The 12,534-nt window shown below is 36.7% G+C and overlaps 1 protein-coding gene across 1 annotated transcript in view; it reads left to right on the top strand.

Moving 5' to 3' along the window:
- The window catches only part of LOC117410981 (collagen alpha-1(XIX) chain-like), a 111,550-nt gene that overhangs the window by 73,133 nt on the left and 25,883 nt on the right, over positions 1-12,534 (top strand). The window contains exons 20-30 of the mRNA XM_034017967.3: positions 1,427-1,480; positions 3,247-3,285; positions 3,490-3,522; positions 5,919-5,957; positions 7,027-7,071; positions 7,398-7,412; positions 7,500-7,553; positions 7,727-7,780; positions 8,131-8,184; positions 8,748-8,837; positions 12,178-12,219. Of these exons, the coding sequence (XP_033873858.2) occupies positions 1,427-1,480; positions 3,247-3,285; positions 3,490-3,522; positions 5,919-5,957; positions 7,027-7,071; positions 7,398-7,412; positions 7,500-7,553; positions 7,727-7,780; positions 8,131-8,184; positions 8,748-8,837; positions 12,178-12,219 (519 nt within the window). The remainder of the gene's footprint in view (positions 1-1,426; positions 1,481-3,246; positions 3,286-3,489; positions 3,523-5,918; positions 5,958-7,026; positions 7,072-7,397; positions 7,413-7,499; positions 7,554-7,726; positions 7,781-8,130; positions 8,185-8,747; positions 8,838-12,177; positions 12,220-12,534) is intronic.

The following is a 12,534-nucleotide window of genomic DNA, read 5'->3' as shown; positions in this document are numbered from 1 at the left end:
CGTGAGTGAATACTGAACAAGGTCTATAAATGTGCAGTCAACCGCTCTCCTACTCCCCCATTCATTTGGAGGGGCTTTATGTTTCGATTTTATTCTGAACACCTGCTGGTGATCTTTTTTTCAATATTTTTATTCATATTTATTTATTTAGGGAAGTCGGTTCGTGACAGAAGTGGCCGGGCTTTAATCTGGAAGTGTATTTTAGATGTATAGAATAGTCTGTTGTGTAATGGGAAATGAGAGGATTAGCTTGGAAGTTGTGAAATGCATTTTCTAGCAATGTGAATGTTACTTTATATTCATTGACAATGTCTTATTAATGACTAAATACAATACTTTACATTTTGATTTAAAGGTTTTAGGGTTTTTTTCCTTCTCAAAGCAAGGTACATTTTAAGGGTTTAGTCAGAGACATAGAGACAGGATTATTCAAAAGGTTTTCAGATGTCAATTATTTTGATGTCCCACAGTTTCAGAGCAGCAGAAACACACTTCAGCATATAGCAAGCCCTGGAAATAGTTGATAATTTAAAACTGTTTTCACAGCGAGTACGACATATATGGTCATGCTGTGTTTGGAGTATGAAAAATATGTTAGCATGATGAAAAGATCCATCATATTATTATTATTTGTTTATTTAGCAGACGCCTTTATCCAAGGCGACTTACAGAGACTAGGGTGTGTGAACTATGCATCAGCTGCAGAGTCACTTATTTATTAGACCTTATTTCACAAAAATATTTCCAGCTCATATAAAAGCATTATTTTGTGAACTAGCCTGGCCTTATGTCTAAAGTAAGAGGTGTTTTTTTCAAAAGCTGCAAAGTAAATTTAACTGTAGGGATCAAGTGCCATCTATTGGTGAAAAAGTGTATTTCTTTGTGCCAAGTCCAGGCTCTAATTAAGTACATTGACCATTACAATTTCAGAACCTAAAACGTATAATGCAGTGCTACTTACATAGTCATACTGCATGTACAATGTTATTACAGTGCTGTACAAATTAAGTTTTCTACATAACCAGCTGTAAAGGTATGTTAAAATCCTCCATTTGATGTCCTTTCTTTAACTGGATGTATCTATGAAATTCAAGAGTCATCAATGAAACAAAATATTTACATGCCTTTCCACCTTGTCTAATCCTGTCAACTTAAAAAAAATGATGCCAGGTTGGGTGCATTAACATTCGTGGAAACATTCACATTCAATTCGAGTAACTGAATTATATTTCTGTGTGTGTATTTCTGGGTAAATCTTAAAAAAAAACTAATTATAAGAGCCTACATTTCACCACTTGAGTGATTGCATGCTTGCAAATTTAATGAAAATGTTGAATTTACTGTACGTTAGGGAATACATTTATTTCCCTATTCTGAAATCTTAATAAAAAGTAACACACATGTACTGTATTTCACTTTCTTACAGGGAGAAAAGGGAGACCATGGAAAGGATGGGATGAAAGGAGAGAGAGGCGATCCTGTAAGAATTTATTTATGCATCATATATATATATATATATATATATATATATACTATGTGTGTATATGTATGTATGTACAGACGTGCTCAAATTTGTTGGTACCCCTCCACAAAAAACGAAGAATGCACAATTTTCTCTGAAATAACTTGAAACTGACAAAAGTAATTGGCATCCACCATTGTTTATTCCATATTTAATAGAAATCAGCTTTTGATTTTTTATTCAACATAATATTGTAAATAAGAAAACAAATGAAAATGGCATGGACAAAAATGATGGGACCGCTAACCTAATATTTTGTTGCACAACCTTTAGAGGCAATCACTGCAATCAAACGTTTTCTGTAGCTCTCAATGAGACTTCTGCACCTGTTAACAGGTAGTTTGGCCCACTCTTCTTGAGCAAACTGCTCCAGCTGTCTCAGGTTTGATGGGTGCCTTCTCCAGACTGCAAGTTTCAGCTCTTTCCATAGATGTTCGATAGGATTCAGATCAGGACTCATAGAAGGCCACTTCAGAATAGTCCAATGTTTTGTTCTTATCCATTCTTGGGTGCTTTTAGCTGTGTGTTTTGGGTCATTATCCTGTTGGAGGACCCATGACCTGCGACTGAGACAGAGCTTTCTGACACTGGGCAGTACGTTTCGCTCCAGAATGCCTTGATAGTCTTGAGATTTCATTGTGCCCTGCACAGATTCAAGGCACCCTGTGCCAGGCGCAGCAAAGCAGCCCCAAAACATAACCGAGCCTCCTCCATGTTTCACTGTAGGTATGGTGTTCTTTTCTTTGAAAGCTTCATTTTTTCGTCTGTGAACATAGAGCTGATGTGACTTGCCAAAAAGCTCCAGTTTTGACTCATCTGTCCAAAGGACATTCTCCCAGAAGGATTGTGGCTTGTCAATATGCATTTTAGCAAATTCCAGTCTGGCTTTTTTATGTTTTTCTGTCAAAAGTGGAGTCCTCCTGGGTCTTCTTCCATGGACCCCACTTTCGCTCAAAAAGCGACGGATGGTGCGATCAGAAACTGACGTACCTTCACCTTGGAGTTCAGCTCGTATCTCTTTGGCAGTTATCCTTGGTTCTTTTTCTACCATTCGCACTATCCTTCTGTTCAATCTGGGGTCTATTTTCCTCTTGCGGCCGCGCCCAGGGAGGCTGGCTACAGTTCCATGGACCTTAAACTTCTTAATAATATTTGCAACTGTTGTCACAGGAACATCAAGCTGCTTGGAGATGGTCTTGTAGCCTTTACCTTTACCATGCATGTCTATTATTTTCTTTCTGATCTCCTCAGACAACTCTCTCCTTTGCTTTCTCTGGTCCATGTTCAGTGTGGTGCACACAATGATACCAAACAGCACAGTGACTACTTTTCTCCATTTAAATAGGCTGAATGACTGATTACAAGATTGGAGACATGTGTGATACTAATTAAAGAAACTAATTAGTTTGAAATATCACTATAATCCAATTATTTATTATCTTTTCTAAGGGGTACCAACAAATGTGTCCAGGCCATTTTAGAATATCTTTGTAGAATAGGCAATAATTAATCTCTTTTCACAGCTTCTTTGCTTTATTCTATGACATACCAAAAGCATGCAAGTATACATGATAAAATATCTTTTAATTTCATCACTTTTCAGGAGGAATGAAGCATTATTTCAATGAGCTGTAAGGGTACCAACAAATTTGAGCACGTCTGTATGTATGTATATAATCATATAATTATTTAGAATATGTTATTAATACAATTATTCACCCCAGGGTCACCCAGCAGGCTCCACAGGAGAAAAGGGAGAAAAGGTAACTCATATGATTTTATACATGACTTTTTTGTTAAAAGACAAGTTGGTTGTTAACATTTTACATTTTAGTTGACCATGCTTAAGAGGCAGTGGGAAGGGCAGTGTAAAAGTATGTAGTTGATAACTGTTAATGATTAAACTTATTTGGGTATTAAAAACAAAACCAATATATCTTAATATAGTACATGTTTTGTTTCATTAGGGTGAAGTTGGACCTAGAGGCCCACCAGGACCTGTAAGTATTTCTACCAAACTCCTTTGTCGGTTTGTGATTAGATCACACTTTAGAGTTTACATATATTCAGTGAAACTGATGAAGTTACTGAGAGATCATCAGAATCTAGAAATGTAAGAATGATACGTTCCTCCATGTGTCACTTTTAAATTTTGACATGTACATATGGTGGATGTAGGTGGTCTGTTATGTTGTGATACTATAACACCACAGTAGGAAGTTTATGATTCGTGCAGGAGCCATAATGTTTTGAGTTCAGATCCTGCCATATCTGAAAACCTGCTAGTGCTTTATTTTGAGTGTCATGAATAAGAATTACTTTTATATTAAATTACCCATTTAATGAACAGTTTAAATAAAGTGTGTGGTAGTGTCCTTCGTTACTAGGACCACTGGGTGACATTTGACAAGTCTTTTTGCACAACAGCCTCTCCATTTCAATTTCCAGTGCTAAACTATTTTAACAAATGTCCTTTTCTAAAAAATAAAATACTCCCCATACAACTGATACAAATATTGATGGTCTAAGGGCCTAGCAAAATGTAAATGTTAACATGGACCAGCTTTTAAGAATTTAAATTCTGTTGACGCAGTCCAAGACTACATTTCATTACCTTGTGCAAGTGTACCATCTTTACCCCCTGCTGATTATTTATTATTGGAATATCTAGCTGAGCTTTTCAAATAAAAAAAGAACTATATAGGAATTATGACTGAATCTTGTTCTGAAATGAACTTAAATCTACCTAGCTAGTGAGAGTGAGCCGTTATGATTTGCATTCACACCAGGCAAGAGCGATAAAAACTAAAACATCCTTACACTCATTGTACAGTATTACACACCAATTTGACATTAGGCTCAGTTGTATTTCAATATTGCCCATACTGATTGAACTATCGTTTCAGATTACATCTTCATTTTTCTTCCACAAATCATGGTAATAGATTCTGGTAGAAAACAAGGTCAGTAATGTATGTCATTTAAATTATGTGTAAAGTAAAGGCCCCAGGATAAAAGCAAAAAAAAAAAAAAAACAGTGTGAACTGCTTCTCACTGAATAAACCTTTTGTGGTTTGTTTATTTGCTGGGGGCCTTATTGTGTGAAGTAATAGGGGCTGTGCAAAATTGCTGTTGTGCATGATGGATGAAGAGCGTGCCAGCTGTCCTATGTGTAAGACACTTGCCAAGGAGAAGGGAGTTTTACGTTTTTCATTCCTTCAAGGTCTCAACAAACGGTTTGACTTTTTGGCCATTACACGTGTGATCCATTTCTTTATACAAATTTAACATGCAACAAATGTTAATTTAATAAGCATGTACTTTTATTTGTGTCCCCTGCACAACAAGCCTGGAACTGTTGTGGTCACTCATGGAATTTAATCAAATGCAACAAAATAAGATCCATGAAACAATTCCTTTTATAGTAATTTACAGTAATGTGGCTAATAGCAAATACCTAATAACATTTTATAATTGGCAGCAACAGAATTTTTTTTTACATACACCCATATAAATGTATCATAATTTGCCCCTTTTTTTTACCAAATTTGAAATTGAAGAAGGGTTGAAGATCAATGTACAACCTTAGTAGCTGCTGTCAAGCTTTTTCACCCACCAACCAAAAGCAACAGATATTAGCAAGCTTGTCATGTGCCTGAACAGTAAGGATTGCAGAAGTAATGAGGTAAACTGTCCCCAGTGTAAAAGACAACACAGTACTGTCAGTGGACACCCAGCCAAGATTGGCAACTCAGTATGAATGGGATTCCAACCACCCTGCACTCTGGAGCCTCTGGTGACTCATTTGCACATAGATAGTGTGGCGTTTTCAAAGGGCAGTTATTGGTATGTTTAAAGGGTTACATACTGTAGCAGACAATTGATTTGTGTGGAAATAAGCTAGCTTCAGTTTGCGTGGGTGAGCAATGTATTTCTGAAGAAACAGGGTTATTTGAACAGTTTGTAGTTTTCCTTAGGAGATTGTGGGGCAATTTCATTGTTCAGGCTGGTATTGGGATTCGCTCTGGGGCTTGTTGAGGCTCAGGATCTTGATTGTTCACAGCAGGCGGGTCAATCTCTTTGGGGAGAACAGTATGGTCGATGCCAGCCAAGGGTAAACTGAGATAATTACTAGTCCCAGAGCTCTGCACTGCTGCCAAGGGGATAGCAGGCTATCACTGCAGGACACGCGTAGGAGCCCTGAGGGTAGAGACTTTGCCAAATGTACTGTAGCTACCGATTGCTCTCTGCTTGGAATTGTCACAGTAGTATGGAACATTTCAGTTAGAGATTGGGGACCTGGCTGCATCTTAATCCTGTTTCATTCCTTCATTTCATTTTTTTTGCTGAAAAGCTCAGAAAATTTAAAATCAAATGTACGTTTTGTTTTTCCTAGGCAATGACATCCCATGGTCTCAGACATCTAACTGGATCTGTAAGTTTAACTTAATCAGTAATATATCTTCAAAAAACATATTACTGTTTAAAAGTGGTGTCTGTACTTTTTAATAGCCTTTTGAACAGCCCATACATATACTGCATCCTGAAGGTGATTCTTAGTGATATATAATAAGTAATGTCAAATCCCCATTCTTTCCATCTTTTCTGGCAAGTCTTACCAAAGTTATTCCTGGCATACAGTATGGTTGTAAAACAAAATAATTCTGAACTGGTATAACAGATCTTTATGACGGAAGACCATAGGTAAATAAACTGGGAATTGATTTTGAGATTGAGCTTATATTTGGGAACATCCCATTGTATCCAGTTTGTACTCCCTCCTGCAACAATGCTGGTGCTCTGATTGAAATTAGTATTGTGGGGGGGGGGGGGGGGGGGCACTAGCATTGTAACAGGAGGGAGCATGATCTGGGTACACTGCAATCCTTAGATTACTTCTTATTTATTTTTTTCCCTGGCAAAAAGCTCCCAAGTTAATGTTTAGAAATGTATTGCCCAATGTATTGTTTTATAAACCATGATGTGTGATTAAAAAATTAGAATCCACAATATGTTTACAAATATAAAGCTGCAATACAGACAACATGGGAAACAGCAAAGGTAACGTAATGCGGTTCTTGTAAAAATTGGCAGGTTCTGAAACATTTCAAGACAAACATATATTAAGCAGTGGGTGCAACTACATTTCTAAACTATCAGCTGCAGGGAAATGCCAACACAATGACTCAACAGGAATACTGTCAGTGAGTAATAACAGCAAAATATGACAGTTGCTTGGGCATGAATGGTGGTAGGTACTGGTCTGATTAGGTCCAGATATATTCTAGTCCTACCCTAGCCTTCATTCTGTTATTAAAAAAAAACTATTGGCTTGAAAAATATATTGCTATTTATATAACAGTTTGCTCTCAAGGTAAGCTTTCGATAGTACCACTGCTGCAGCTGGTAAGCAACAAGAAAATGTCACAATATGGTCAAACTGACCGGGGGAATGGCTGATATATAAAAATATGTTGACAACCTAATTCTTGTTGTTTCCAAAGGGAGAATCGGGGGAGAAAGGACAGAAGGGAGAAAAAGGAGCTGAAGTAAGTAGCAAAATACAGCAGAACTAATACTGGTAACATGCAGTAAAAGGTAGTATACATTATTTATACAGTAAATGTTTAGTTGGCTGCAAGCAGACCTTTCACATATATGTATCAGTGCTGTGTATCACTATTCCATGATTAAGGATCATCTGGGCTTATTTCCAAAAAACATTGCCTCTGATGGTTTAAACATTGACTCTGTGCAAGGCATCAGTGTTCTCTGTTCACAAAACAGCTGGTATTGACCTTTTGTATTTTTTGTTAAACTGAGACCATACAGTTTAAATATTTTTTTTTTTCCTCCTCCTCCTCCGGATATCCAGGGACAAGGACTGAAGGTGAAACGCTTGTTTTTTTGTTCTGATCTTTTCAAAACATGTTGTATTGTGTCTTTCTCTTCATCTGTTTTCTTCTTTTAACCACAGGGTGAAAATGGGGAGACAGGTCCACCAGGCCCTATTGGGAGTTCAGGACCAGAGGTAGGGTATTGTTTAATACAGAAATACAGAAATGTGGTAAAGAACAGGCAGAGCCATTTTCTATGGATTTTCCTGCCTCATTCGCAGTGGTCAGCATTATTTCTATCAGAAGTGTAGGACTTATTACAGCCTTTTATACACCTATTTTTAATTCTTTATTATTGATTTTTCAGGGTAAAGAAGGGCCGCTGGGCCCTGTTGGACCCAGAGGTGTCCCAGGGGAAGCGGTAAGAGTTTTTACTCTCACGTTATGTATATTGAGTTTGGCAAGACTGTTTTGCTACTTGTCGCGTATTATTTTATATTGCTATCACCGGTAGCCAAACTGCAGCCTGAATTGGTAATCAAACTGGAGATTAAATTGCTGGACATATTCAGATTTCAAGTTTTTATACACAATAATGTAGGCATTGGCCCAATCTGTTCTCCACACCTGTTCAGAATAATGAGCGTCTGTTTCCCGAAAGACGAGACTGCATGCACAAGTCATTCCAATATGACACTGTTATAAGGAGTAAAGGATGTTAAAAAAAGACAAAGATACGAATGAAGTATTATTGTGTCACTTATTTTACAGGGATTACCAGGAGACCCAGGGGTACCAGGAAACAATGGCATGAAGGGTGAAAAGGTAACAGTTCTGTTCATTATTTAGCAATAATATAAGCCCTAAATCACTTAAGAACATTCCACCCCATCCCCCAACAAAACAATGTGTCTATAAAGCTTGGATATCTATCATAACTTATACTGGCGTTTTGGACCCATATTTGTAACTTTTGTTGTTCACCCAGTCCTTAGTAGATGACATTTTATTTGATGTCATTGGTACTGACTCTGAAACAAAACAAATGAATCTGATAGATGTAATTATCTTTATATTCTATTAACAAAGTGGTGGATACAGCCGAATCCATTAGACTTCATGAAAAATGAATTCAGAGAGAACTTTAGCGTTCTGTACATTTATCAAAAACTAAGAATGTGCAACATTATTTCTGATTGGCCCTCCTTTATCACTGATGCATTACCCACTGATGGCTAAATCAAAATATTATATTTATCAGTTCTGTACTGTAGGAAATGTCAGCCTTAGGTTGTAATCACCAAAGTCCTAAATGTTGCTTCAGTCAGTTGTGATTTTGTAAATTTGCAATTTTTTTTTTTAAACTGTTTGGGTACTTCTGATTTTAGGGAGACTCTGGTGGGATGTCAGGGCCTCCAGGACTCCCTGGTCCCAAAGGAGAACCTGGAATTTCAGGGCTGGGAATTCCTGGAAAATCGGTGGGTTACTGGATCCTAATTGCTTGCATGCGAAACATAATGCCATAATGTTTGAACATTTCTGTCCAGCCGTTCTGCTGTTAAGACCATTGCATATTTGGAATGTCTTTATTTAAAATAGAAGATTCAAATCTGTTATGTTCTGTCTTATAAAAGTTTACCACAGTAAATTTGCATTTACCATAGTTTAACATGGTTTGCCATGTTTACTATCATATATCTCCGGGCTTATGCTTTCACTATGCTTTATTACACTTTGCTTTGGTTTTATTATGGTACATATTTAAAAGGGTAATTTATTGATAGAAAAATACAGGAACTGTAAATTAACATTATTAAAAGGCCATATGTCATAAAAGCTGTTATGGTATAATGTTATGAACTTGTTTTGTCTTGCAGTACATACAGCAATCCATATTGCAAACCTATGACATGATATATCCTGACCAGCCTGTGACAACCATTGGTTGTATGATGTGTTTATTCGTTTCAGGGCCAATATTTTAGGTTTCAGTTTTCAAATGGAACATTACCAATGTGGAGGACATAAGTTGAGAAACAGTTCAACGTAGAATATATTCTTGTCGATATTTTTTGTAGAAGGAAAAACACATTAACAAGATGGGTGTAGGTGCAACAGGACAGGACGGAGGGCCGGCCAGCGGTGCTAAATGCTTGTTTTTGGACCTTTGGGCCTTGCTCTGAAATTCGAAAACAGTGGAAAAGCAGCAGGATATCCAAGCCGTCACGATGGATAGATATTTCTGTTCACCTACAATTGTGGAGTACACAGAACTAAAACAAAATACTTCTGGAGGGCAAGCACAGTACGCTGGGAAACCACACACATGCATCTCACTGGGCACAACATGATTACTTTTATAAATGACTCTAAATTTTCATTCTACTTGTGCAGGATCCATGGGGATTCCTATTAATTGTCTAAAGTAGAAATAGTGTGCCTAAACTTGTGAAAAATGCTGCATTTCTATTGACCTTGCTATGCATTACAGGAGTCATGTGGCAGGCTGATTTGTCAAGTCTGTTTGAAATGTCTAATGAATGTATTACAATTGAAACTAGAGTTGCTAGCAACTATAAAGGCTTCCATCCAAGCAGTTATCGTGAAATTTAAGCGCATTGGTTATTATAGATGAAACGTTATCATCACAACTGTGCTAACTGTCAATTTTGGCACAAATATGAGAAGACTTTTGAAAATTCCCTTAAATTTGCATTAAATCCAAGATGGCTGCCACACCATGTGACCAAAGGTCACCATATTGACCATGGCACAACATCCCATAGTCCTCTACATCCGTGTCAAATTTCGTGCATTTTAGTGCAGCCGATAATAAGTTATAGGCAGTTTTATAGCCAGTTGCGTATGTTGATGATGTCATGCATCACCGTTTGACCTTTAGGAGAGGTCAGAGGTCACGGGCGATGACATTTTTTCATAGAGCACATATGACTTCCTATACGTGTTCCATTATAACTATGACCCTGTCGGCACGACCTAGGAGTTAAAATTTCAACGTAAATTCCAATATGGCCGCCGCGCCGTGTGAGCAATCTGTTTCAAACTTCAGCAGTTATTACTTTCTAATGGTCGTACAATTGTGTTGACATTGAAGAGCATAAGTGCAATGGTGTTCTTGTTATGGGTTGCAAAAGTATTTTTACAATTATCAATATGGCCGCCAAACCATGTGACCAAAATGTGTCATTTTCATATCACCAGTACTTCACGTGAGTCTCTATGATCTTATAAAGTTTCATGACTGTAGTGTATTGCACCTTTGATTTATGCACGAATGAATGAAAATAGAGCCGCCGTGAAACGGTTATTTGCGTGCCATGGCCATGTTTTTTAACGAAAAAGCGTGGATTTTACAAACGGTAGAAAGGACCTGGTCATGAACATGCATGCCAATTTAGGTGTCGATTGACGTTGCGGTTTAAGACAAGAAGATTGTTGAATATTTGGCGCCAATCCAGCGTAGCGGGCAAAGTAATTGTTCAATCGACCTCGATTGAACATAGATTTTTTATAGGCCATTGCTGCACTATCTGCTGCCATTGTCATAGTTCCACCTTAATTTGTTTTTAACGGCAAGAGTTTTGAAAAATTCCCAAAATTTCCACGAGATCCAATATGGCGGTCGAACCATGTGACTTTTTCATTCGGGGACGCCAGTCTGGTTGTCCAGCCAAGGAAGAAAAATAATAATAATAATACTAATAATAATAATAATAATAATAATAATAAACACAGCAATAATAATAGGCTTCCCCAGCCTTTGGCCTGGAAGCCTAATTATTTTGTTTGTTCAATGACTGATGCATATATAACTGTAAAAAGACAATGTGTATTGCTTTTGCCAGCCATTACCTACATTCCCTTGATGTCTGTATTTTTCAATTGGAAACCCTTTTATTCTTGCACCCTTAGAAAATGGAGTTATATATATATATATATATATATATATATATATATATATATATTAAGGCTGTCAATCGATAACACATTTTGATCGGTTAATTTATGGGCATTAGTTGATTAATCGGTAGATTAATTGACAGATTAATCTGTTCACATTTTTAAAGGTAATGATCTTACAGCGGCTGTCCTGCATAGTAATACTGAAAAAGCAATAGAATCTAAAAAAAATAAAATAAAATAAGCCAATGGCAATTTGGTCTTTTTAAAAGCATTTTTATTATTATTTTTATTTCAGTAAATGTAACATATTTTCACAGAACAGCCATTCTTTCGCTCTACTATCAGTCACATACTAGTACCTGAAAACACAAGACAGCTGAGCTGCGTTTCCAACATTGGTTGTTTAATGTTATCAAAATAAGTTGAGTTTGAAGAAAGCCTATAGGCATCTTATGGTTCTATAAAGATACACTTTTTTTTTTAATAGTGCCCTATTGTTAATGGAGTTATGTTTTGTGTGGAGTTGCAATCAGCAATATAATTCCACAATAATGAAAGTGTTTGACTGTGTGATACTTGACAGTAACCTGGTGCCTAACACTGTAACACTATTATTAACATGCTGTGCAATGTACATTGAAAAAAAATTAAGTAGCCATGGGGAATGGTTTGTCTTTTAATCCTTTAGGAAAGACCACAGCTTGGCTACTTGTAGCAAACATATATTACTGTATGATCCTATTGGAGTTTGATAGGATTTGTAATAATAATAATAATAATAATAATAATAATAATAATAATAATAATATTGCTATTGCTAAAGTATGGCAAAAAGATTATTTCAAAGTGCATGCTTTCCTCTTTTTAAAATCTTTCTTCTTTATTTTTATGTAGGGAGAAGGAGCACAAGGACCTAGGGGATCTCGAGGACCTAAGGTATGCTTTGACAAGACAGATGATGAACAGCGCAGCCATGGGAAGTGTGGGAACGACTCAGTGAACCTCAATAGCTGTGAAAAAATTATACAAAATATATATATATATTAATTCATAAACCGAGCAAATGTTTGATTTGATTAACACGGCATCCACGAGGAATCTTAAAAAAGGTCCATATACTCTCTATTTATTGCTTGCATTTATATATTCCTAAAGTGTTTTTTTTTTCCCCCAGTTAAAGGTAAATTGGTCCATGTTGTCCTCTTCTTGTTTTGAGAATATGACAGCACAACCAGGTTACTGTAGCTGCTA

The sequence above is a fragment of the Acipenser ruthenus genome, chromosome 6 (genome assembly GCF_902713425.1).
Source record: "Acipenser ruthenus chromosome 6, fAciRut3.2 maternal haplotype, whole genome shotgun sequence".
Taxonomy (NCBI): domain Eukaryota; kingdom Metazoa; phylum Chordata; class Actinopteri; order Acipenseriformes; family Acipenseridae; genus Acipenser; species Acipenser ruthenus.
The sequence above is the reverse complement of the archived record's forward strand: the minus strand, read 5'-3'. Positions and strand labels throughout refer to the sequence as shown.